The sequence below is a fragment of the Tupaia chinensis genome, unplaced genomic scaffold (genome assembly GCF_000334495.1).
Source record: "Tupaia chinensis unplaced genomic scaffold, TupChi_1.0 Scaffold000275_1, whole genome shotgun sequence".
NCBI classification, from domain to species: Eukaryota; Metazoa; Chordata; class Mammalia; order Scandentia; family Tupaiidae; genus Tupaia; species Tupaia belangeri.
In genome coordinates, this window is record NW_006159757.1 from 1,327,439 (window position 1) to 1,355,283 (window position 27,845).

General features: G+C 40.7%; 2 protein-coding genes across 6 annotated transcripts in view; both read right to left on the minus strand.

The window, feature by feature from the left end:
- The window catches only part of SEC61A2 (SEC61 translocon subunit alpha 2), a 60,453-nt gene extending 40,461 nt beyond the window's left edge, over window positions 1–19,992 (minus strand). For 4 of the 5 annotated variants that reach the window (XR_334757.3, XM_014588394.2, XM_006150010.3 and 1 more), the window contains exons 1-9: window positions 19,889–19,992; window positions 16,787–16,854; window positions 14,163–14,228; window positions 13,023–13,101; window positions 11,339–11,470; window positions 11,105–11,214; window positions 2,053–2,206; window positions 912–1,072; window positions 387–584 (exon numbers count right to left, since the gene is read on the minus strand). Coding sequence is in view for 4 of the 5 variants with exons in the window: in XM_014588394.2 (XP_014443880.1) it covers window positions 387–584; window positions 912–1,072; window positions 2,053–2,206; window positions 11,105–11,214; window positions 11,339–11,470; window positions 13,023–13,101; window positions 14,163–14,228; window positions 16,787–16,854; window positions 19,889–19,895 (975 nt within the window). In the remaining variant the exon portion in view is untranslated. The remainder of the gene's footprint in view (window positions 1–386; window positions 585–911; window positions 1,073–2,052; window positions 2,207–11,104; window positions 11,215–11,338; window positions 11,471–13,022; window positions 13,102–14,162; window positions 14,229–16,786; window positions 16,855–19,888) is intronic. The other variant, XM_014588393.2, reaches the window with a different exon arrangement.
- Window positions 19,993–23,446: 3,454 nt separating this feature from the next.
- The window catches only part of DHTKD1 (dehydrogenase E1 and transketolase domain containing 1), a gene marked incomplete at its 5' end in the record, with an annotated part of 97,080 nt that continues 92,681 nt past the window's right edge, over window positions 23,447–27,845 (minus strand). Inside the window, 2 exon segments of the mRNA XM_014588392.2 lie at window positions 23,447–24,680; window positions 26,578–26,663. Coding sequence (XP_014443878.1) covers window positions 24,579–24,680; window positions 26,578–26,663 — 188 coding nt within the window.

Consider the following 27,845-nt stretch of genomic DNA (forward strand, 5'->3'; position numbering starts at 1 on the left):
TTTAAGAGAGAAAAATATTTCTTTGTCAGGTGACAGAATTTAACTGCTTCAATGTCTGTCTTGTTCTGTTAAAAATATAACCATGAGGTCCAGTTGCAAAGGTGCAGGCAGCAAATCACCACCGTATGATACGGAAGCTATATGGGAAGGCCCTGGGTTCAGATCCCAGGTAGATCTGAAAATACTGGCTGGCTAAAAAGCTGGAGTGGGGGTGGTAGTTACCACTTGATGAGAACCTGGTCGAGTGTACCTGTGTGTGTATGTGTCTGTCTCATGAAATAAATACTCAATCTGTGTGTGTGTGTGTGTGTACACACATATATGTTAAAACCATGAAAAACAAATTATAATACAGTTTAAGTACTTAATGTAAATAAAATACTCACAGCCCACTGTCCTAGTAAATTTACTAAGAAGTTGCCACTAAATCGAACAGACAGCATCTGGGAAATAACATACAGGTTTGAAACTAAGGCAGACTGAAGAATGATGGGAATGTTCGAGGTGTAGAAGAGTTTGATGGGATAGCTACTGTACTGTCCTCGATACCGGGCCGACTTAATGGGTAAGTCAACACGAAATCCCTAAAAAATGAAATTAACAGTAAGTAAGACAAACTGTACACATCAGAAAAGCATATGGACCAGAGAGGGACAACAATTAACAGTAGGGAGAATGAAAAGATAACACTAAAATAATTTACTTTTGCATACAGAAACTTTAAAATCTTTTTCTGTCTCATAACCACCAGTATTTTATACATTAAGACTACTGCCTAAAGAATGGAATTATCTGCTTGACTAGATCTTACAATACTGACTTGTTCAACCCTCATATTTCAAATGGCATTTTATTTTTTTAAAGCAAAATAAAAATTCCCATTCTTACTATGACAAAAAGATTATACTTACCTGAAAATATATAACAACAGCGAACACAAAAACAGTAGCAATGAGGTTCATTAGATTGGGTAAGTTTTGCCGATAAAAAGCTTCCCTTAGAGCCCGGACTTTATCTGTCCTGGTTGCCAACAAGTGGAACAGAGCTATGACAGCACCTTCAAACTCAGTACCTGAGACAACAAGACAGAAATTAACTGTAGACTCATCGCCTAAAGTTGCTCTGAGGTCAAAACAAATATCCTGAGACTATTAGCAGCAGAAAATATGAGTCAAAAGAACTCCCCAACGTTTGGCTTTCTGAAATAACCATGTGTGCAGGTTCTAAAAATATTTAGATCATAGAGGCAAATTTATCTTAGTATAAATCTGATATATTCTCAAGAGACTATTCTTCATAAAAACAGCCAAAGTAGAATGTATTCAAATATTTCAATCATAAAGATTTGCCTCTCCTTTACTTTAGGAAAAGGAAAAGAGTATTTTTAGGGAAAAAAAAAAAAAAAGAAAAGAAAAAAACTACAGCAAAGCAGAACAAAAATATCAGAATCAAAAGGCAGATGTAACTCTATCAAGCTTGCCTTTAAGTGTACTGTAACAAACACATTAATGCTCATCGCATTATTTTCTTAGTGCTGGGATCAGAGTTTAGATGTTAGCCAATTAGGGAGAATGGCACTTGCGAGAGTAGAGACGGGTAAGGGGCTGGACAGAATGAAATACTTCAAAACTCAAGTGTTATCACAAAGCCAATTTAAAAAGCAACGAAAGTATCAGTGCTCCTTACAAGACAAGGAACAGTGTTTGCACTTGTGAAATCTTAATCCACTACCTTCTATCACCTGAGAAATGCTGAAATCAGTCAAATATACAACTTCTGCAGTAATGGCTTAAGCAAGGTTAATGAACAACATTTTAAAATTTGTAGCCACTGGAATTTTAAATGAGCAGAAGCTAAAATGTAGATATTATCCCTTTTAAAGTAGTATTTCACACTCCACAAATCTCTACTTATTAAGTGTTTAACAATTCACATTCAATACCCCGGGATAGCAAACCAGATTGGCTACAGGCATGTACTACTGCACCACGGACTCGTTTTTCAGCACACATCCAGCAAAACTCGTGCAGTTGCAATCACTGTGCAATGTACCTCTGCCAGTGTTAATGGTAGTGGGACTAAAGGCCTTCCAGACAATGGTTTCACAGATGTTGGTGGCAATAAAGAGGGAAATACCAGACCCCAAGCCGTAACCCTTCTGTAGCAGTTCATCTAACAGCAGCACAATCAAACCAGCAACAAACAACTGTGGGGAAAGAAATGCAAGTAAGCTGAAGCAAGAATAAACTCAAGGAAGGGGAAAGATGAACACCACTGGCTACACTCAAAGTATGGGCATTTGTAAGATTAATTGTTGCAGTATCACTAAAATGACTATCTTCATCTTTTGACCTGCTTTAGTTTAATCAGAAGCCAATTCTGAAAATCAGGGGATTGTAAATATTGTTAGATTATAAAGTAGTCATTTCAACTTTTAAAGTGTATTTTATACTAAGTACTCTCCCTTACAATATTCAGACAGGGCCTATCTGAAAAGCACATTAAAACAAAAATGAGAACAGCTGTAGAATTCATGGCTGCAAGGAACTGAAACACTCCAAATACCTTCAAGTAAGTAAAAGGCAAAATGAACTGTGATATAAGATGCAATTCTACTGCCACAAAAGGGTCAGTATAAGGACTATGTTGGTGCTTTTATAAAAATATTATATGCACATTCTTATATATTTTATATAGATTATATATAACATGTATAGAATAAGTCAAAAGTTGAGCACAAATTAATATGTACACAGATTATAAAAATGTAAAATGCATTCTATATAGTGACAAAGGTTGAATGTACATTCAGATGGTTAAGAATTTACCAGGTTCTTTATTTAATTATTTAATTTTCTTTATTTATTCATTTATTTTAATTTGATGAGAGAGAGAGAGAAAGAAAGCCACCAGGGGTCCGGGATTCAAACCGTGGTCAGCCATGTGGGAGTATCCAGCACCTTAACCACCACGCCACCTGCTGGTCCCTCACGAGCTTAAGCTCATAATATTTAAGCTCATAAAATGAAAGCATACTGACTTTAATTTACGTGATGCTGAAATTTCTTAGTATTCTTCTTGGAGAAGACATTTCTGTGAAAGCATGCATCAATTTAACACAATCCATAGCCTTGCAAGTGGCCTTCAAGTCATATGACTTCTTCCCTGCACTTGAGTCACCTAATTCGGGGAGAAAACATGCTTCTATGCTCCCCATCTCATACATGTTTCCACTTTTAAGATACCCTCCTCTGACAAAAACAAGGAAATCACTTCAATTCCTCCCAGCTCCAAAGCTGCCCACCCTCACTATTTACTAACTCTCCCCAATTACCACCTGTTAGAAGAAAGAGCAAACATGATACAATTTTAAGCATGCTTACCTTTCACAATGTTGTTGTTTTCTCTGTAACTGTCATTTCAATGCTTGTACAGAGCCTATCTATTTCCAGTCTTTTAGTTAGACTTTAAGTGGACTGGAAAAAAAGTACAATTCTGAAATTTCTAAGATAAATCATTGCTATTCCTTTATTGTTTGAATACCAAGTTTGACATTCTAACAAAGTAAGAGTGAAGTTAGGACTTAATATTAGATTTTATTTTGACCACAATTATGTAATGAGTAAACACTCCCAGTCATAAATACAGAAGCCAATCTCCATGTAAGAAATAATAGCTGTCTACGAACTCTCTGCCAACCAAAAGGCATTATCCCAGGTTTCGGATCAATGACCTGTCAAAAGTTACACGGGCAATTCTGAAACAACTGGGATTCTCCAAACCCCTGTTGAGGACAGCATCCATCAGACAACAGGGCGGTTCAAGTACACCCTGTGAAAAGTAAACTCTTATGTTTCTCTTATGAGAGAAAGGTACTATAGAGACATCTAAATGAGAACTGATTTCTGTAATTAAGGGAATACGATAAAAGACAATAAAAATGATGCATGCCGAGGACCAGAAGATGGTTATGTTGCTGGACTCCCACAGAGTCAACCCCAGCTTGAGTCCTGGACCCAGCAGCTTAACACTTAGGCTATTTGGGAACAACAGATGGCGTAATGGCTACGTCACTGAACTCCCATGTAGTCGAAAACAGTTCGAGTCCCAGACCCGCTGGCTAAAACTCAAGCCAGGCGTGTGTGCATGCATGCCAAAGATCCCAAGAGGAAAATGGAGGAGAAGGGAATGCGGTGTGGCCATCCCCCTGAGGGGTGAGTTCTTGCTTTTTGTCTCTCTGTCTCTCTCTGTCTTTCTGGTGAGCGCATGCACCCTACAGCAAAAAACTCTCAAAAACAAAACAAAACAAAAAAAAACTCAGGCTGGTCAGGTGTGCATGTGTGCATACGTGAACAAAATCCCAAGAGAACGGAGGAGAAGGGATTGCAGTGTGGCATGCCACCCATGAGATTTCTCACTTTCTGTCTCTTTGTCTCTCTGTATCACCAGCAAACATGCCCTATATCAAAAATCTCCCTCTCAAAAACAACAACAACAACAAAAGATGCATGCCTGTGGAAAGGGATGAGAAAACAGGAAGTTACCTGAAGATCACTGAGCAAAGCACAGAATATTACTGCAAATCGCATGTTAATGTGGCATGTACACAGGTGAACCTCTGGAGCAGATGTAAAAGTAACCTTCTCTATTTCAACCTTGCACGTGCACGTACATTTAGTTTGACAAAGCATATTTACCTTTACTACATGCCATGCACACTGATAATTTTCTATTTTTTTAAAACTTTTAATTAAGACTCATTATTTAGTTTTCAAAATTTGTCAAATTGAAAAACATTGTGAATGAAATAAGAATACAGTTAGGAAATTCCCTCCCCAACAACATGAAACATGGCACTGGTAAAAACACTGATCATAGCTCTTCAGTGTATCCACATAATTTCTTTTTATCAAAGAATTATTTATTTTTATTATTATTATTTTAGTTTGACCAGAGAGAGAGGGAGGGAAAATGAAAAAATAAGCCACCAGGTCTGGGATTCAAACTATGGTTGGCCTTTGGTAGTCCAGCATCTTAACAACCGCACCACCTGCTAGCCCCTCGAACTATTTTCAATATTACCAGTACCAAAAAAGGTACAAATAGGTCACATCAACCTACAATCAAATAGGATAGATTTCTTTTTTTTTTTTTTTGAGAGAGATTTTCGCTATAGGGTGCGTCACTCCCCAGACAGAAATAGACATTAGAGACAGAAAGCGAGAAATCACCCCCCCAGGGAGGATGGTCACACCGCAATCCCTTCTCCTCCATTCTCTCTCAGGATCTTGGGCACGCATGCACATGCACCCGGCGTGAGTTTTAAGTCACCGGGTCCAGGACGCAAACTGCGGTCGACTACGTGGGAGTCCAGCAACATAGCCATTACACTAACTGCTGGTTACCAGGATAGATTTTTTTTTACATCAACACTAAAAAAAGTAACAACAACAAAATATTTGTACACTAGAATTACGTAGTCAGATTAGTATATATCTGCTTTATTTCTTTCATTTGTAGACTATGAGTATTCCTGGATTTCTGAATACCAAAAGTAAACATCAAAATAGCCTAACTTGGGGCTGGCAGGTAGTATGATGGTTAAGGTACTGGACTCCCATGTGACTGACCACGGCTCAAGTCCTGGACCTGGTGGCTTGCTTTCTCACTTTCCCTCTCTCTCTCTCTCCATTCAAATTAAAATAATGATGATGATGAATAAAATTAAACTTAAATAGTGTAACTTAATTTTACATCAATTTAAATCCATAACTGACCAAAGAAGTCAATCCTTTAACCCAAACTGCTAAACTGCAATTCCTTAGGAATCTAAATACAGATTAAGCAGCCCTAATCCAAGAATCCAAAATGTAAAAAATACTCCAAAATCCAAAATATTTTAAAAGATTTATTTAACTCTATTGCTATTATTATTATTATTATTTTAATTTGCTATCTGGCACATGGGCTCACCAGGATAGATGACAGAGACAGAGAGCAAGTAAGAAAGCAGAAAGAAAGCTAGCTGCCAGGTTGAGGACTTGAACTATGGTCAGTCATGGGGGAGTCCAGCACCTCAACTACCATGCCCCCTGCTGTCCCCAAGATCTGAAAAAGAAATTTTTTTAGGAGAGATTTTTGTTATAGGGTGTATGTACTTACCAGAGAGACAGAAAAAGTGAGAAATCCCTCACGGGATGGCCACACTGCAATCCCTTCTCCTCTATTCTCTCAAGAATTCTGGCATGCATGCACTCGCACCCGGCTGAGTTTCAAGCCTTCAGATCTATAACTTGAACCAAGGTCGGCCACATAAGAGTCCAGTACCTTAACCACTATGCAACCTGCTGGCCCAACACAATTTTTATTTATGTTTTACATACATCTTATAAACATAGCCTGAAGGTGATTTTATTTATTTTTGTATTATAGCACTCTGACTATGACTCATTACATGAAGTTAGATGTGGAATTTTCCATTTGTGGCATCATAGTTGGCATTCAAAAATTTTCAGATTCGGGGCCAGAAGGTGGCGTAGTGGTTAAGGTGCTGGACTCCCACATGGCCAACCACAGTTTTGAGTCCCAGACCCAACAACTCGAAATGCCCACCAGGTACATATGTGTGTGTGCCCAAAATTCCAAGAGAATAGAAAAGAAGGGATCACAGTGTAGCCATCACCCCAACATGGGATTTCTCACTTTCTATCTCTGTCTCTGTTTCTCTATCTCTCCAGTGAGCACAAGCCCTAGAACAAAAAACTCCAAAAAAAATTTTTAATTTTTAAAATTTTTCCTAAGCATGGAAAAACATTCAAACCAGTTTATAGAGTATCTTTTCTCCCCAATGGTTACATCACTGGACTCCCACATAGTTGACTAGTGTTTGAGAGTCCCAGACCTGGCAGCTTAAAAAATGCCGGGAGCATGTGTGTAGTGCCCAAAATCCTGAGGAGAATAAGAAGGGATTGAGGCGTGTCCATCCCCCTGGAGGGTGATTTCTCACTTTCTGTCTTTCTGTCTCTCTGGCGAGCGCATGCACCCTATAGCAAAAATCTCTCATAACAATTTAAAAATAAATTCATGATTAGATTTGAGTACCATTCCTAAGGTACTTCATCGTGTACTATATATGGAAATATTCCAAAATCCCAAATAATTTGATATCCAAAATACTTTCGGTCTCAAGCATTTTGAATGAGGAATACTAAATAGGTCAGTCCTAGATAAAACACTAGAGAAATTTTACTCACAAATAATGGTCTAAAATTTAGATGTCAATTCTGAGTGTCTTATAGAAATGATGGTTATTCTACACTATGGGTTGGATAAGGCAAATGTTATAAAGAAACAAACCAGGGACCAGTAGATGGCGTAATGGTTACATTGCTGGACTCCCATGTAGTTGACCATGGTTCAAATCCCAGATCCAGTGGCTTAAACTCACACCAGGGGCATGTGTGTGTGTCCCCAAGATCCTAAGAGGAGAATAGAAGAAAAGGGATAGCAGCGTGACCACCTCCTGGGAGACTGATTTCTCGCTTTCTGTCTCTCTGTCTCTCTTTGTGTTTCTGTCAAGCACATGTGCCCAATAGCAAAAACATCTCCAAAACAAACATACATACATACATACATACATAAAAACCACAAGGCAAAAATCAATCTATCAGTTCCTCAACAATGACAAACAACATGAAGAGATCCTAAGCATGGAAAGACATTCAAACCAGTCTCCAGAGTATCTTCTCTCCACATTCATTGCACTTCTTCCTCTAATTCCCAAGGGCTAAAAATTTGCCAAACAAGGTATCTGTAAATAAGTTATTACTTATTCTTTAGGAAAATGTGTGTGTGTGTGTGTGTGTAAGTTTTTTGTTTTTTTTTTAATTTGCCAGAGGGCTTGTGTACTCACTGTAGAGAGACAGGGAGAGAGGTGGAGGGAGAAAGCATCCTCCATGGGAAATGCTGACAAGTCAATCCCTTCTCGATCCCTTTCTCCTTTTGGGATTTTGGGTATGCACACACAAGCTCCCAGTGTGTTTCCCAAGCCAGTGTCCAGGACTCAACCCATGTAGTCAGCCAAGTGGGATACAGCTGCCTTAGCACATCACACCACAGGCTGGCCCTAAGGAAATGTATCTTACAAAAACTGGAAGCAAACAGGGGCTCAGAAAGCTACCAAAGACCCCCAAAAATCTCTACTCTGGTTAAAAGACAAAATAGCTGCATCGCATCAGAAAAGCCATCCCTATTGTTAATGATGTCAAATACTTAATCTAACGTTCCTTGTTTTGAATCACACTCACTAATCAATCTTTGTCTCCTACGTAAGAATTTTTTGCCAACTATGCCAGTCTGAGATGGTCACATTTCTGAATATACGTATTATTGCATATATACGACATATAAAAAACAATAAACTGATATTTGGGTTATTTTAAAATATTTCTTCTAAGCTTGATATTTTAAACCATTAAAATTTTTTCCAAATTATTCTTATTTCAGAGTAGACAACAGGAGGCATTCTCAAGATGACCAGGACTCTGTATACTGACCATTTATTAACTTAAACTTCTTTCACAACAGAAAAACATGTTACACAACTTAAATGCAATCTATTCTTGGGTAATTTCTCCAAATGATTTTTAAGGATCATATAATAATAAAATTTCCACTAAAATTTATACATCTTAAAATACTTAGTAAAGTGTTAATTATGTTGGCCTTTAAAAATTCCATTCCAGGGGCCATCAGGTGGTGTGGTGAATAAAGGTGCTGGATTCCCACATGGCTGACCACGGTCTGAGTCCTAGATCTAGCAGCTTGCTTTCTCACTTTCCCCTTCTCTCTCTGTCACCTACTGCTCAAATTAAAAAATAATAACAAATGGAATTAAATAAATACATAATTGGTTAAAGAAAGAATCCATTTCAGGGAACCAGCAGTTAGCGTAATGGCTATGTCGTTGGACTCCCACGTAGTCGACCGCGGTTCGCGTCTCGGACCTGGTGGCTTAAATCTCACACTGGGCGCGTGTGCGTGTGTGCCCAAGATCCCGAGAGGAAAATGGAGGAGAAGGGATTGCGGCATGACCATCCCCCCTGGGGGGTGATTTCTCGTTTTCTGTCCCTATGTCTCTCTCTGTCTGTCTGGTGAGCGCACGCGCCCTATAGCAAAAACCTCTCCAAAAATAAAAGAAAGAATCCATTCCAGAACACCCATTTTAAAAATCCATGATATAGGGGACAGCAGGTGGAGTAATGGTTAAGGTGCTGGACTTCCACGTGATGGACCGTGGTTCAGCTGGGTACATATGTACATGTGCCCAAAATCCCAAGAGAAGAATAGAGGAAAAGGGACTGCAGTGTGGCCTTCACCCCCGCCGGTATGTGGAGGGGGATGATTTCTTCTTACTTTCTGTCTGTCTCTCTGGCAAGTGCCTGTGCCCTATAACAAAAATTTATCAAAAAAATACTATGGATTATATATATATATATATATGTGTGTGTATATAAATGGTATTTTGCTGACTCCAAAACATTATTTAAAACCGCACTATTTAGTGTACTACTAAGAAAATAATATTGAGAATAAATCTGACATAATACCTTAATTATAAAGAATTTTAATTTTCTACTTATAAAAAAAGGGTATTTTAGACTTCCTCATATTTATCATCTGATTTAATTATTTAATTTTATTTATTATTATTATTTTTTAATTTGACCAGAGAGATAAAAGGAGAGAGAGGGGAAAGCAAGAAAGCAAGCCTCTAGATCCAGGACTTGAACCATGGCTGGCCATGTGGGAGTCCAGTGCCTTAACCACCATGCCACTTGCTGGCCCCTAATGTTTCTTTTAATAAAATGTTTTTCTCAACTTTAAAAAAACGCTATAGGACATGTGCACTCACCAGTAAGAGAAAGAGTGAGAGGCAAGAAAAGCAAGAAAACACCCCTGAGGGGGGGATAACTACACCACAGTCCCTTCTCATTCTCTCGGGCTTTTGGGCACAAACAAACATGTGGATAGAATTTTCTTTTCTTTTTTTTTTTTTTAAAAAGAGAGATTTTTGTTATAGGGCATGTAAGCGTACCAGAGACAGACAGAAAGCAAGAAATCACCTCCGAGGGGGGATAGCCACGCCACAATCCCTTCTCCTCCATTCTCCTCTTAGGATTTTGGGCATGCATGTACATGCACCCAGCATGAGTTTTAAGTAGCTGGGTCCAGGACTCGAACCGTAGTCAACTATGTGGGAGTCCAGTGATGTAACCATTATGCCATCTGCTGGTCCCAGGTGGCATAGTTTTCAAGCTGCCAGGTCCAGGACTCAAACTCCACAGTTGGCCATATGGGATCCACCTGCCTTAACCACCAGACCAACTGGCTGGACCAACTTTCATTACAATAACAAATCACAACAAAAAAAATTTTAATACGTTTTAGACAACAATTAAATTCAAACACCTGTATATAATCAATGTATATAATCAAATGATATAATTAAGATATGAATAGTCATGACCGAGCTGACATGTGCAAGGCAATCACAACTAATATGAACTCTAGGAAAACATTATGATTTCAGAGACATCAAAAAGTGAAAAATGTACATCTTAAAATCAATAAAATACAGTTGATCCATAATTTTTATACTGTACAGTTATGAGGCAATTAGAATAAATGTTCATTTTTTTACATCAGCATAATTTGATACATATTATTTCAGTAATCAAAATATTATAATTAATTCAAAAGTCAAAAAAAGAAATCACCTTGGAACTAGCAGTTGGTGTAATGGCTATGTCGCTGGACTCCAATGTAGTCGACTGTGGTTCAAGTCCCGGACCTGGTCACTTAAACTCACGCAGGGCGTGTGTGCACGTGTGCCCAAGATCCCGAGAGAAGAATGGAGTAGGGATTGTGGCATGGCCATCCCCCGGGGGGGTGATTTCTCACTTTTGGTCTCTCTGTCCCTGTCTTTCTATCGAGTGCACGTGCCCTATAGCAAAAACCTCTCAAAAAAAAAAACCCTAAAAAACTGTTAGAAAAGAGATCACACAATTATGTTATCTGCATTAGCAAATGTAAGACTTATTACCTGAATAATGATAAGGAGACAGATTCCAGCACCCATCTCTGCAGGGTCCCCGTACATCCCCGTCATGACATATACAATAGCTTGGCCAATGGTAATGATCATACCAAACACTGACAAAAATTGGGGAGGGAAGAATACATGCTTAAAATCAAAGACAAATGAAGACTACGAGAACATCTTTTCCATAAATCATCTTAAATCTGGGAAAGGCTCTATAACTATATTAATGCTCACATTTCTGGGCTCCATTGAACAGAGCTCTATCTTTGGGTGTATCTCCAACTTCAATGATTTTAGCTCCAGCTAACAACTGCATAATCAAACCAGACGTTACAATTGGGGAGATACCCAATTCCATTAAAGTTCCTGCAAAGGAAATCAAACAGTCTTTACTGTACATAGTACAAATTAACTTAGGACCATTTTAGTCCTAAATTACATCTACTGAAAAACATACTTATATGTTAACAAATTTACTTTCCTAAAAAACTAATTGCTGGGACCAGCACGTGGCATGATGGTTAAGGCACTGGACACTCCCACATGGCCAACCATGTCTCGGAGTCCCAGACCTGGTGGCTTGCTTTCCCTCTCCGCCCCCCCTCTCTCTTTCTGGTCAAATTAAAATAAATGAATGAATAAATAAAATTAAATAAGTAATTCTTAAAAGAAAAAAACTAATTGCTAAGAAAGTTCTAATTTAACACAATCCTGTAACAATGCATTAAATAAAAAGTATGTAAGTACTACAAGAAGGCAAATTTTTATAAATCCTAAAACTTAAAAACTTAAAATGTTACAGAATTCCTTTTTAAGATAAATCATTTTTTTTCCTTTTTTTTTTTTTTTTTTTGGAAAAGTTTTCGCTATAGGGCGCATGCACTCGCCAGACAGACAAAGACATAGAGATAGAAAGCGAGAAATCACCCCCCAGGGGGGATGGTCATGCCGCAATCCCTTCTCCTCCATTCTCCTCTCGGGATCTTGGGCACGCACGCACACGCGCCCAGAGTGAGATTTAAGCCACCGGGTCCGAGACGCGAACCATGGTCAACTACGTGGGAGTCCAGCGACATAGCCATTACGCTAACTGCTGGTTCCCAAGATAAACCTTTTGAGGCCAGCAGGTAGCACGGTGGTTAAGAGCACTGGACTCCCACATAATTAACAGCTGTTAGAGTCCCAGACCCAGTGGCTTGCTTTCTCAATTCCCCCTCTCTCTCTAAAAGAATTATTTTATTTAACTTTATTTATTTATTTATTTACTTATTTTAATTTGACCAGAGAGGGACAGAGCACGAGAGAAAGAGAGAGAAAGTGAGAAAGCAAGTCACCAGGTCTGGGACTCAAACCGGGGCCAGCCATGTAGGAGTCCAGTGCCCTTAACCACCATGCCACCTGTTGGCCCCAGATCCAATCAACGCTTAAAGAAAATTTGATGAAGGAAATATAGCATTTCAATCGGTAGTGAAATGACTGGCCATTTACAGAAAATTACTATATTACTTACCTCATTACTTACAATAAAATGAGTGCTGAAGAAAAGTACTAAAAGGAAATATGGGTGAGTATGCTTATAATCCAGGACAAAAAAAAAAGCCTTTCTAAACGTGACTGAAAAACCTAGATACCACAAAGAACTTAAGTTTAATCAGCTTCTCAAAGGAAACATGATCCATAAAAGGGCTGAGAATCCAAGTCCTAGAAGGTCTAACCATTCCATTCTCTGTTCACTGTCCGTTACTACATTAAACATATGGCGTTGTCATTATTTACATGTCAATCTCTTCTCCAGGCAATGGGTTCTCCCCCCCACATATTCTCCCCTTCTCCGCAGACACTGAAAAATAGTTGTTAACTCCACATTTTCACATGACTTGATGTCACTAGCAGTATGGAGACAAGAAGTAACATATACCTCTGTTGGATGCAAGTATAACCCTCATCCAGTAGAAAGGATCTGCAGAATCTGATGACATGATTCCAAACAGTGGTATCTAAAATATTACACAAAATATTCTATAAAAATCATTATACAAATTAAGTTTGCATTTAATTTTAATGTGTTCACTTAATGTTTACAGTGCTTTTTTATAAAAAGAATTATTTTATTTAACTTTATTTATTTATTTATTTATTTTAATTTGACCAGAGAGAGCCAGAGTGAGTGAGTGAGAGAGAGAGAGAGAGAGAGAGAGAAAGTGAGAAAACAAGCCACCAGGTCCAGGACTTGAACTGCAGTTGGCCATGTGGGAATCCAGCACTTTTAACCACCACACCACCTGCTGGCTCCCAATGTTTACAGTGCTTTTTAAAAAACTACTTAAGTGGGACCAGCAGTTAGCGTAATGGCTATGTCGTTGGACTCCCGTGTAGTCGACCGCAGTTTGCGTCCTGGACCCGGTGGCTTAAAACTCATGCCGGGCGTATGTGCACGCGTGCCCAAGATCCCAAGAGGAGAATGGAGGAGAAGGGATTGCGGCGTGGCCATCCCCCCTGGGGGCTGATTTCTCGCTTTCTGTCTCTCTCTGTCTCTGTCTGTCTTTCTGGTGAGCGCACACACCCTATGGCAAAAACCTCTCCAAAAAATAAATAAATAAATAAATCTAAATAAAATAATAAAATTAAAAAAAAATTACTTAAGTTGTATGATTAAAAACAAGTGTATCTTGGGGCGAGCAGCTGACACAGTAAAGGTGAGTTGATTTTCTTTTTTAAAGATTTTATTTATTATTGTTATTTTAAATTTGCTACAGGGCACACACACTCACCAGAGAGAGACAGAGAGGAGACTAAAGGAGAAGGGATTGTGGTATAGCCATCACCTCTAGGGGGGTGAATTCTCATTTTCTCTGTCTCTTTCTCTCTTCAGCAGTGCATGCACCCTATGGCAAAAATCCTAAAAATAAATACATAAATGAAACTCATTAAAAATAAAAAAGATAACAATGCTTAATATATTTCAGTATATTTAATATTTTAACTAAAATGAGTTTCTCAAATTCCATCTAATCAAGACTTAGAACAAGAGTACATGTAACTTTATATATCTACATACCTGACAACATACTAAGAAAATAAAGAGAGTTATAGCAGTCCATAGTACCTTCTCTCTAAACTGGATCTGCACAATAAAACACAAAGAATAATCAATCAAAACCAAGAAACAGCAAATTTACAGCAAAAATCCACGATAAAGCATAAATCATGTTCTCTCCATCATGACATCCTCCAAAACATGTAAAACAGTGAAATATTTTAAATTATCTACTCTTTTTTAAATAATTATTTTATTTAACTTTATTATTTATCTATTTTAATTTGACCAGAGGAGGAAAGAATGAGAGAAAGAGGGTGGGAGAGAAAGTGACAAAGCAACCCCTCAGGTTCAGGACTCGAACCACAGTCGGCCATGTAGGAATCCAGCAACCTTAACCACCACGCCATCTGCCGGCCCTAAATTATCTACTCTTAAAATGTCCCTTTCCTCCTAGATTGCAGCAGCTAAAATAACTGAACTTCTTAAACATAAATTTCTTTACTTATCAAAAAAGGAAAGTTAGAAATTCAGGCAGTCGCCATCTATACTGTACCACCTGCTAAATGAAATTGAAAAGGAGGCAAAGGAAAACAGATCCAATACACATGAGTGAGGACAAAATTCTGACTTCTTCCCAGGGCGCCTGGGAGAGTCACACCTACAGACAGTAACAGAGGCCTATGAACATTAACAGACCCTGTACAGGGGATGCTACACGTCCCAGGATAGTGTTTTCATGATCCACAGTAATTTTTCTTCTCTCTTAGAGCACAGACATTCTTCTGCTGATTTCTTTCAGAAACAGACTTGTGTTTTTTTTTGTTTTGTTTTGTTTTGTTTTTAACACCCAACTACTCTAAGAATTTCAAACTCACCTATAACCTACAAGTCTCAGATTCCAGATGTCCCACTTTCTGGGGCCAGACCAATGTAAAAGTCTCCTTATGTTGACTGACAATTCTATCTTCAATACTATATAAAAGAAAGCAATGTATCTTAGCACCCCAAGAAAAACTCTGGTCTTTCTCAGGAATGGTCACTAAATTCCTGCTTAGAAATAAAATGCGTGGAGGGACCAGCAGTTAGTGTAATGGCTGTCACTGGACTCCCACGTAGTCAACCGTGGTTCGAGTCCCGGACCCAGTGGCTTAAACTCACGCCAGGCACGTGAGCATGCGTGCCCAAGATCCCGAGAGGAGAATGGAGAAGGGACTGTGGCGTGGCCATGCCCTCTGGGGGGTGATTTCTCGCTTTCTGTCTCTCTCTGTCTGGCGAGCGCATGCGCCCTATAGCAAAAACCTCTCCCCCCCTAAAAAAAAAAGGAAGAAAGAAATAAAATGTGCAGGATCAGCTGTTAGTGTGATGACTATGTCGCTGGACTCCCATGTAGTCCACCAAGGTTCGCCTCCCGGACCTGGTGGCTTAAACTCACGCCAGGCGCATGTGCGTGCATGCCCAAGATCCCAAGAGGAGAACGGAGAAGGGATTGCGGCGTGGCCATCCCCCCTGGGGGGTGATTTCTCACTTTCTGTCTCTCTGTCTCTGTCTTTCTGGCGAGCGCAAGCGCCCTATAGCAAAAACCTCTCAAAAAAATAAATAAAATGCGTTATTATTTCTAGAGAATTAGTTAATTCCATCAAAATGAGTTAACAATTTCCCTGCAAATCTAGGACTGCTTGTAGCACCATTAGCACAGAAATAACTCACAGACTATGAAAAGCTAGTTTCTTGGGATTCCTGAAATGCACCTAAAACAGCTATTGATATTTCTACCATCTCATAGCAATAAAAAAGTATAAAGAACGTCTTAATAAAATATTAAATTTTACAAATGTTTTACCTATTTCTATATTCTTAATTCCTGTTAGTTTCATGAGAAATTTTAAATACAGAAAAAGAATGTCTGGGAAATGGGCAGTTTGGAATTAACAATATTTCTGGAATTTCCATACCTTAGCTCCAAAAAGCAACTAAGGATGGAAAAACAATTTGACTTGATCATAGTATCTTCTGGATGAATTACTGTCATTTTTTTTTCCCCCAAAGAATGAATTAAGAAATGGGAGGAAGGCCAGGTGGCGTGTGGTTAAGGCACTGGGCTGCCACATGGCCAAGCACAGTTCAAGTCTCGGACCTGCCGGCTTGCTTTCTCACTTCCCCTCTCTCTCTCTGGCCAAATTAAAATAAATATAGTAATTAGTAAAATTAAATAATTATTTTTTAAAAAGAAATGGGAGGTAAATACTTGCACAATTGCGATTCATTCATGTGAAATGGTTGGACTCATCAAAATCTACCCAGCAGACTGGGCCATTCAGTTAGAACAGCAGATCTCAAGCACAATTAGCAAGCACAAAGCACACTCTACATTACAGGAATTATAAGGGATCACGACAGGCAGAATGCTGTATCTTAACTAACACACAGGCCAAAGAAACCCTTGGTTTAGAAACGTTAAAACTTAACAGTCATTTTTGAAAGCATGAAACTATTTAAAGAGGTCTATACTATAGTTTTAGTCAGCCTGTGCCTCTTGCAAAGAGGAGGAGCAGGTAATATTTTTTCCAGTTACAACCAGGAAAAGGCTAGGACAAGTAAATCAATTCATTTAGCTACCCTCTAAATTATAAAAATATACTTACTTTCCTCTCAGGTTTCTGAATTTCTGGTAGAACTGCACAGAAAGGCTTGATAACTTCTAAAAATTTGACTGTTACCAAAAAAAAAAAAGAAGAAGAAACATCCCTATTACAAAGTTTAGAAAAGAAAAAGAATCGAATACAAATGTTCTTTACCTTTCAAAGGCAATCCTCCCCATCCCCACCCTCTTCAATTTAAATAATCATAATGCTCTTCACTTCAAATGAATATATAGGGGAACAGATATGCAATACAATTCAAGGGACAAAAGAACTCAAATAGTTTGAGGACTAGTCACTAGAAGACAAATAATCAAAATAACTTTTTACCATTTTTGCTTCCTGACACTTGTATCCAATCCTTCTACATATTTAAGAAAAGAATTATTTGAAGAGCATCACAAGAAAAGAATTATTCCTAGAGCATCACTACATGCAAAAAGAGCAAATGCTGTGTGCTTAGGTACCAGAAAGACAAAGCATTATAGAAAACTGAAATGTAAGAAGAGGAATAAAGGAAGATGCCTTCTCCACTAAAAATAACAATGGGCTTCACCTAAGAACTGACTTTACTGAAAGACAACTAAGTAAGAAGTGTCATGGGATCATTTTCTAGTTAATTTTTTTTTTAAAGAAATGTTTACTGGGACCAGCAGTTGGCATAACGGCTATGCTGCTGGACTCCCATGTAGTCAACTGCGGTTCGAGTCCTGGACCTGGTGGCATAAACTCACACCGGCCACGTGTGTGTGCATGCCCAAGATCCCGAGAGGAGAATGGAGGAGAAGGGACTGCGGTGTGGCCAACCCCCGTGGGGAGTGATTTCTCGCTTTCTATCTGTCAGTCTCTACGTCTTTCTGGCGAGCGCACAAGCTCTATAGCTAAAATCTCTCCAAAAAAAAGAGAGATGCTTGATATAGGGCAGTTAGGCTTGTTGGAGAGACAGAAAGCAAGAAATCCCTCCCCAGGGGGAATGGCCTCTTTGCAATCCCTTCAACTCCAGTCTCCTCTAGGCATCTTGGGCACATTCGCACCCAGCCTGAGGGGCTTTTTTGTTTGTTTGTTTGTTTTCTCAGCCTGAGTTTTAAGCTGCAAGGTCTGGGACTTGAGCAATGGTCAACTACATGGTAGTCCACCAACATAACCATTATATATCTGCTGGTCCCGCTAGATAACTTTTTAAAGTATACAATCTCTTACTTCATTATATTAAGACACACTTCACTGCTTGGTCACACTTCCACATAATGATATCAAAGAACTCTTATAGTATAGAAAAGTAAGATAAGCCAAGGTTCTTTAAGGACAGACACTGTCTTCTGGCATGGCTTAAGCCATGTCCTGCCAGAAAACTGAAGGGTGAAGATGACAACCTCTCAAGCTTCTGTCCCTTGCCAAAGACTGCGATGTGCAGGAACAGGACAGGCCACAAGCAGTTATTAACAAGGATCATCTTCCCGTATAGACATTGGATTCTCTATACTAACATCCTAAAATTGTTTTAAAGCTGACATGAATTATTAGGTTTCTGGCCAGCCAAAAGCTGACTTTACTATCCTCTTAGAAAAACCTCTCAAAAGATGGCACTCTCTGATGTTTGATAGAATAATTCAGTAATTCTTAGGAGCAGAGATTTGTTACCCAAGCGCCTTTGGATTAATTAGAAAGTTAATCTGGGGACCAGCAGATGGCATAATGGTTGAATCACTTGACTCCTGCACATGGCCCACCGTGTTTCAAGTCCTGAACCCAGCAGTCCCGTGTGTGTGCACGCCCAAAATCCTGGGAAGAGAATGGAGGAGAAGGGATTGTGGCATGACCATCTCCTCTGGAGGGTAATATCTTGCTTTCTATCTCTCTCTCCAACGAGTGCACGTGCTGTATAGCAAAAATCTCTTTAAAAAAAAAAAAAAAAAAAAAGGACTGGCAGATAGGCAGATGGTATAATGGTTAAGTCAAGGACTGTCCACCGTTCACTCACTGGGCATAGTTCACTCAGTGGGCATATGTGCATATGCATGCCCAAGATCCCGAAAACAGAATGGAGGAAAGAAGATTGAGGCGTGGCCATTCCCCCTGGGGGGGGGGGTGATTTCTTGCTTTCTGTCTCTTTAGCAAGCGCAAGGCAATCTGTAGCAAAAACCTCTCTCTAAAAAAAAAAGGAAATCTGAATACTGAAAACAATCATTTCTACTGCAAATATCCATCGTAATGGGAAGCTTCCTAGATCCTCTTTATCCCTTTTCCTTCCCACCTTAATCCAAGCCAGTCTTCCGACTTTACTGGTATTTTATGATCATCTGCAAGTTCAAGCAACGCTTGTCTATCCCTGTGCTGCAGAATTTTACCCCTTACACTGTACATACAGGCCAGGGATCTCCTCTACTATTTTTCCCTAATGTCCACTAGTTGGCCAGTGAGTGTGCTAAGATATGCAGTTATCCACTCCACCAACAAACACGTGAACAGCTCTAAGGATCTACGTGTAAATGTATGGGGTTCAGTGCTTGAGAAAGAGCCTGCAAAGGATCCCCATAATCAAAGGCCTTGTCCTTAAGGCTTATACAATCTTACAGAGTTTTCAATGAACGCTACAGAATAACTGCAATGAACATTTTATACCAATCACTCCTTTCCTCCCCTAAAAATCCCTGCCATGCATCACTTTTTTTTTTTTCAGTTAAACGAGTAAAGGAGCTTTATCCATCATAACTAACATGCCAAGGAATGGTGATCTAGGAATAAAAACATGAGTTTAAGCTTCTGAAAAATTAGAAATGGTCCAGGTTTAGCCCGGTGCCCTCACTCCCCGCCCCCAAAACCAATGGCCTCTCCGCGCCATCCTCGCTCCTCGCCGCCCATGAAGCGCAAAAACCCCGGCCTCACGGCCCGGGTCTCCGCGGCGGGCCCAGGCAAGGAAGGCCTCGCACGCCTGTAGGGGCCTCGGAGGCGGTCCCCGGCCCTCGCCCTCTGCAGCGGCCGGGCGCGGCCAGTGCATCCCCGACCGCAGGCTGGAAGACCCCGAGTGGGCCTAAGCCCCGCCGGACCAGCCCAAGTGGTGCCCCTGCCCCAGCCAGAACCCCGCTCCAGCCCGCCGCTACTCACTGCCCATGGCGGCGGCTGGGGAGGCCGGGCGGAGGACAGCGGGCTCGGCGCAGCCTTCCCTCAGCTCCCGCAGCTCGGGCCTCCGCGCCGGCTCCCGAAGCTCTCTGGCCAGCCGGCGGCCGGCTGGGCCGGCTACCAGGAGGCGTGGCTGGCCCGCCCCTGTGCGTGTGTTTAGGTCTGGCTGCAGGGTCTCGGGTATTCCGAGGGACTGGCAGTTCACCGAGTTTTTATTCTGAGATTCCCGAGCAGTGTCGAGAACCGACCGTTTTCTTGCTCTCCATGCCCGACCCAGGCAGTCCGGGTGACTCCGTCGGGAAGCTGGGATTGCTGTATGGTCAGAGGAGCGCGGAGCCCAAGGTTCCGTCCCTGAGGCCTGGGGCTGAGCAGCCAAGAGCCGACGGGCACGAACCGACCTTTTCCTTTTGTACGTCATCGTAACCTCTTGGAAGCTGTAAAAATTTGCGACACGTCGTGTATAGTAAATAGCTTGTGAATTCCTCCTCCCCTGTCTATTATGGTGCTTCGCCAAAATACCGAGGTCAGGGGTTTATGCTTCCTCCAGCTGAGCAGTTTCCCTGAGCCAGGTTTTCTGAGCTGAGATCTGATCCTCGTGCACAGGGTAGTGTTCCTTCTACTATTGAATGGCTTTGGGTGATTGAACTTTCTGAGCTGCATCAGTAAAATAAGGCTAATAATAACTGTGAAGAGTGCAAAAGTGAAACTCAGAGATTGGCACATAGACGGCCCTCAAATTATTTTCCTTACTTAAATTTGAAATCCTTGAGATTGACTTCTGCTCTGACATCTGCTGGAACAAGCTATTTCAAAGGTAACTGTAATCACTAAAGAAATCCACAGTTGAGAACCAGCAGTTAGCGTAATGGCTATGTCGCTGGACTCCCACGTAGTCGACAGCGGTTCTCGTCCCGGACCCGGTGGCTTAAAACTCACGCCAGGCGCGTGTGCGTGCGTGCCCAAGATCCCGAGAGGAGAATGGAGAAGAAGGGATTGTGGCGTGACCACCCCCTCTGGGGGGTGATTTCTCACTTTCTGTCTCTCTGTTTCTGTCTGTCTGGCGAGCGCACGCGCCCTATAGCAAAAACCTCTCCAAAAAAAAAAAAAATCTAAAGTTCAGAATATTTTACCCAAATAGCATGTATATGGATGATATAGAATAACTAAGCAAAATGGTTCTTATACGGCAAGAAGTTTTAGTTTAGTAAGAATGATGTGTCATTTTAGACAAAACTGAAATTTGCCTATGATTGCTAACATTTTCACTCATTGAGTACTTAAACTCTAGTATATATATAAATTTCCAGAGGGCATATATGATTACCAGAGAGAGACAACAGAAAGAGGGAGGGAGAAATGACCCTCCAACAGGGTGTGGTCCTGCCTTGATCCCTTCTCCTCCACTTCTCCATCCCACTGGGATCTGGGGCATGCAGGCACACTTGCCCAGCATGTTTTTCAAGGTTCTGGGGCCCACAGGCAAACTGCAGTTGGCCATGTGGAATCCGCCAGGAGGCTATCAGGCCAATCCTAAACTCTGTTCTTCATCGACCATGAAATTAGCAAAGAAAGATATAGGAAGTAACTTCAGAAAGTTTGTGAAAAAATGGAATTAAAGTATGAGTTTATTTTGGGGACCAGCAGTTAGCGTAATGGCTATGTCGCTGGGCTCCCCAGTAGTCAACTGCAGTTCAAATCCTGGACCCGGTGGCTTAAACTCACATTGGGTGCATGTGTGCGCGTGCTCAAGATCCCGAGAGGAGAATGGAGGAGAAGGGATTGCGGCGTGGCCATTCCCCCTGGGGGTGATTTCTCACTTTCTGTCTCTCTGTCTCTCCCTGGCAAGCACACATGCCCGATAGCAAAAACCTCTCAAAAAAAAAAAAGTATGAGTTTATTTTGGTGCAAAAGGTTTTGAGATCCATGCACAGATTTTTTTATACTATACATTTTCTTTTCTAAAAAATATTTATTTTATGTTATTTATTATTATTATTTAATTTGATGAGAGAAGGAGAGAAAGAGACAGTGAGAGAAAGTGAGAGAGCAAGCCACCAGGTCCAAGACTTGAACCGTGGTCGGCTATGTGGGGATCCAGCATCTTAACCACTACCCTACTGGCCCCTATAATACAGATTTTCCATTAACTTTTTTTTTCTATTAACTTTTTGAAGACTCCTCAAAAATAATAGATATGAGACATAAATATCAAATTACTATAAAATTTTCAAGTTATTATATTTATTATTAATTTGCTGTAAGGTATATGCATACACGAGAGAGAGAGAGAAAAGGTGGGAAAGTAGGCTGCCAGATCTAAGATTCAATCTGTGGTCAGCCATGTGAGTCCAGCACCTTAACCACCATGCCATCTGCTGGCCCCAAATTACTGAAATTTTAAAGAGGGATGAAATAAAATAATGAATACTTGATTTGGGATTCTTCACAGGTTTTCCCTCTGTAATACTGACACACACGAAGGAGTGACTGAATGGAAGAAGGTTAAGAGGACATATTTCATGGCTCAAGTTAAAAAAGATGTAATAAGAAATCATAAACAGACTTGTGTGGTATGAAGTTAGGGAGAAATTTGGAGAGATTTAAAGTAGGTGCAGCCATTGTGATGCAATGATAATGCTCATGCCCTTATAGTTCAAGAAACCATATGGTGACCACAGTTCAGACTTGGGTCAGTCTTAAAAACCTGGCTTGCACATGCACACAAGTGTCAGGCTCCTGAGAAGCTGGAGAGCTGAGGAGAGGGGATCAAAGAAAGCTTTTTTCTTTTTTTTTTTTTTTGAGAGATTTTCACTGCACGCACGCACACGCGCCCAGCGTGAGTTTTAAGCCACTGGGTCCGGGACACGAACCGCGGTCGACTACGTGGGAGTCCAGCGACATAGCCATTACGCTAACTGCTGGTTCCCAAGAAAGCTTTTAATTCAAGAAACTGAGAGAGGACTTTGAATGTTCTCAGCACTAGGAAACATGCATGTTTCAGATGATGGGTATACCAGATACCAACTTGATCATTACCCAAGTACACAGCCAAGTGTCAAACATCACACTGTGTCCTATAAATATATACAATTGTGTCTTAATTTTTTTAAAAAAAAGAAACCAAAAGAGCTAATGAAAAAAATGACACTGTGCTTTTATTTTTATTTTCATCATTAAATATATAGTATTGGTAACTTCTCATTAAATAGAGCTTTGTAATTCCACTGATTTACATGAGTAGTATTAAGTTACATGATTTATAAGGCTTCACACAGGAAGGAAGCATTGAGGCATACAGGAAAAAAAGAGATGTGGATACTACAAAAAACATTAACTCAATACACTTACGCATTTCTTTTTTTCTTCTTTCTTTTTTAGGTTTTTGCCATAGTGCATGTCTACTCACCAGAGATAGACAGAAAGATGGAAAGTGAGGAAATCACCCCCTGGGGGGATGATCATGTTACAATCCCTTCTCCATTCTCCTCTCTGGATTTTGGGCATGCACGTATGAGTACCCAGTGTGATTTTCAAGCCACCAGGCCCAGGACTCAAACTACAGTTGGCTATGTGGGATCCAGTCACTTAACTACCATGCCACCTGCTAGCCCCCTAATCCACATGTATAGGGTGTTTATCCTAAATGTATTATACTACCGTGACTAGAACAACCTTATCACTGATTCTGAAAGATATGACCAGTGGCCGGTAAAAGTTGGGAGGATGTGAGCCCATTCTAGTCCCTCAGGTCTTCCCCATCACTTCTGAGAAAAACAGTGTTTGACACAAGAATGGTAGATGGTGGAGGCTCCACAGCACCAAGTCAAGTAAAGCTACATAGTTTGCTGTACAGTTGTTTCCAGTACTAGATTTCATTTCAGACTGAGGGAGTCAGATGGTAACCTCTATGAAATCCCCAAACCCCTGACACTGGGAAGTTCCCTCTGTTTAAGTGCTCTTTAAATATCACAAATAAACATAATAATGCTGAAGAGAATTTTTAGAGGCGGGACTGAGTAACCAAGGGCTGAAATCCCCAATAACAGGCCATAAATCAATTTCATTAATTTAAAAATACAGTGCTAGAAGATTATACACCAAGAGATTTGTATTTCATAGGACCTAGATTTAAGGATAATGGATAAAACAATTACCTTAAAAACATAAATCAGGAGTAATCTAGTTTGGCTAGTGTTTATGAAACATTTTACACAGTGGTGGGAAAGCAACACCAGAGATTACATAAAATAAAAATATTGCTAGTCACAGGACCTTGAAAAAGGAAGGAAAATTTAATTAAAGTGACTTGCACCAAACAAGTTGGGAGACAGTATAAACTGCAAATTAGGCTAAAGAATTTTTCCTTGTCAAATGTGATTCATTTAAATGGAGTCTGAAATCATCCAGAATTAATGGCCTAGTTGTCCAGCTCATGCAGATCACACCAAAACATAACACTCCTGAACATTTAGGATAAATGTTCTGGTCTGATTCATGTGTTTATAACCAATTCCCCTGCTTATTTCTGATTAAATTGTCCACATCAATCCCAGAATCTCAAAGGAATTAAGTCTTTTCGTGTCACCTAACAGACAGGAAGAGAGAGTGGAGGAAGCAGGCCTATCTTTTCATGTCACTCTACTTAAAAGGAAGTAGTGTCTCTTCAAGGACGTCGTCAAGCAAAGGTCCTGGTGAGGATATCTTCATGCTGCTGCAGGTGAACCGTGCCAATTCCCACAGCCGGCACTGGCAGAGGGGGTCGGCTTACAAGGCGGAGCTGCCATTGGAGCAGAGAAGAAGTAAAATGATATTTTGACTGGATCAGAGTTCTGTGTCGTTCTACCAAGGAGGTACACTTATTTTATTTAACCAAAAGTACCTTTTTGGAAAAGCAATAAGTTACACAGAATAGATTGGAGGGAAATGTGTGCCACCACCACAACTAACTAAATTCTAGGCATGATAATGTGAGTCAAATACTTAAATTTGTCTTTTTCTTTTTTCTTTTTTTTTTTGTAAATTGCCAGAGGGAATGTGAGAGAGAGAGAGAGAGAGAGAAAGAGGGAGGAATAGAGAAAGCCTCTCCCATGGGAGTGGTCACACCACAATTCCTTTTCCTCCATTTCTCCATCCTGTCAGGATTTCAGTCATGCATGCCCACATGCACATCCACCTAGCATGTTCTTCAAGCCTCCAGGGCTGGAATTTGAATTGCAGACCACCATGTGGGATCTGACTCTTTTAACAGCCCACATGGTCAGACCTGTCCTATCTTGGTAACTAAGCAGCTGTTAGTTGGTTTTAGCTGTAGAGATTCCTTAATTAGAATTATTTACGTGTGAAAAATGATTTGAGGGATCAGCAGTTAGCATAATGGCTATGTTGCTGGACTCCCATGTAGTCCACTGCAGTTCAAGTCACGGACCTGGTGGCTTAAACTCACGCTGGGCGCATATGCGTGCGTGCCCAAGGTCCCAAGAGGAGAATGGAGAAGAAGGGATTGCGGCGTGGCCATCCCCCCTGGTGGGTGATTTCTCGCTTTCTGTCTGTCTGTCTCTGTCTGTCTGGCAAGCGCATGCGCCCTATAGCAAAAACCTCTCAAAAAAAAAAACAAACAAAAAAAAACAACAACAAAAATGATTTGAGCCTAGCAAACTAGTATCAAATGAGTGAACTGAGTTCTAATCAAAGCAGGATACAAAAAGAAACAGAAGTACAGTTGCTCTTCTCACTGTTTTTCCCTTCCTAAAGAACAATCAAGATGGACACCAGCCTCCCATTGATGTATACCAGCTTTGTGGATAAGCCTGGAACATGTATAGGGTGTATCTAGTCCCAAATTATAAAACGTCCCCTGGCCATCACTCTGCCTCAAGAAGGCTTGGGTAAGACATGCGGAGGACACTAGAGAAAAAGGGAGCTGACAGGTAGGGCTTTTAGTTTTCTGAGTACAACCATTAAAAAAAAGAAAGAAAGAAAAAAAAAAAAAAGCATGATACTAGAACCAGCAGTTGGCATAATAGGTATGTTCTTGGACTCCCAAAAAGTCGACCATGGTTTCAGTCCTGGACCCAGTGGCTTAAACTCATGCCAGGCACATGTGCATGTGTGCCCGAGATCCCAAGAGGAGAATGGAGGAGAAAGGATTGTGGCATGGCCATCCCCCCTGGGGGTGATTCCTCGCTTTCTTTCTTTTTGGGGGGAGAGATGTTTTTCCTATAGGGCGAGTGTGCTCATCAGAAAGATGGAGAGAGACAGAGAGCAAAAAATCCCCCCCCCCTCCGGGGGGATGGCCATGCCACAATCCCTTCTCCTTCTCGGGATCTTGGGCATGCACGCACACACACCCAACGTGAGTTTAAGCCATCGGGTTTGGGACTTGAACTGCGGTTGGCTACATGGGAGTTCAGTGACATAGCCATTACGCTAACTGCTGGTCCCTTGCTTTCTGTTTCTCTGTCTTTCTGGCAAGTGCACGCACCGTGTAGCAAAAACCTCTTAAAAAAAAAAAAGATACTAATGTTAGTACGTACATACATACAGCTCTATAAACATAGCATTTTCTGCTAAAAAAAATGTCCTGAAACTAGACTTTATATTTTAGCTTATGATTAAAGAATAGAACTAGTAAAACACACACACACACACACCACTAAAAGAGAAAGAGTGATCACCTTGCAGGCCAGTTGTTTTTCAAACCTTGGAGAAACAAAAGACCATGGACCCATGTTCTGAGGTTCTTCCTGACTCCAAATAAGATCTATAAAAGAAAGAATTCGTTTCAGCACCTCAAGTAAACATATACATCCAAAAAAAGAGCCATTTACACACACAAACACACAAGGACTAAAAAGATCATAGAGGGACCAGCAGATGGCATAATGGTTATGCCGTTGGACACAGTCAACTGTGGCTCAAGTCCCAGACCCAGTGGCTTAAAATTCACGCTCAGTGAGAGTGCATGCATGCCCAAAATCCCGAAGGAGAATGAAGATGAAGGGACTGTGGCACAGCCATCCCTCCTGGAAGGTCATTTCTTGCTTTCTCTCTGTCTCTCTGGTGAGTGGACACACCCTATAGAAAAAAAAAATCTCTCTTGGGACCAGCACTTGGCGTAATGGCTATGTTGCTGGACTCCCATGTAGTCAACTGTGGTTCGAATCCTGGACCCAATGGCTTAAACTCACACCGGGCGCCTGTGTGTACATGCCCAAGATCCTGAGAGAAGAATGTAGGAGAAGGGATTGCAGCATGGCCATCCCCCTTGAGAGGTGATTTGTCACTTTCTATCTCTCTTTCTCTCTGTCTCTCTGGTGAGTGCATGCACCCTATAGCAACCACTCTCCCCCCAAAAAAGAAAAAAATAAACCTCAAAAAAAAAATGATTATTATGAAAAAATTATGAATGGATTTCAAAGGTTTTTTTGCATCAAAATAAAATCAAACCTTGGGACCAGCAATTAGTGTAATGTTTATGTTGCTGGACTCCCATGTAGTCAACCACAGTTCAAGTCCCGGACGCAGTGCCCTAAACTTCACGCCAGGTGTGTGTGCGTGTGTGTGCCCAAGATCCCAAGAGGAGGATGGAGGAGCAGGAACTGTGGCATGGTCATCCCCCCAGGAGGTGATTTCTCACTTTCTGTCTCTCTTTCTCTCTGGTGAGTGCACATATCTTATAGTAAAAATCTCTCTCAAAACAAAAACAAAAAACCTTAACTCCACCTTTCCACCAACTTATTGAAGTTCCCTTGTGGGAAGCTGCACACCAGCGAGTCTGCAGAGGTTTCTCAGAGAGCAAACAATTACCATGATTGGTTCCCTTCCAAAAACCTGACCTTCGAAACCTTGCTCTGATTGACCACTAGAATCCCTCAGATTTGCATATCCGGCACCTCATGATTGGTCCAAAAGCAACCAATCATAACCCACCGTTTACAACCAA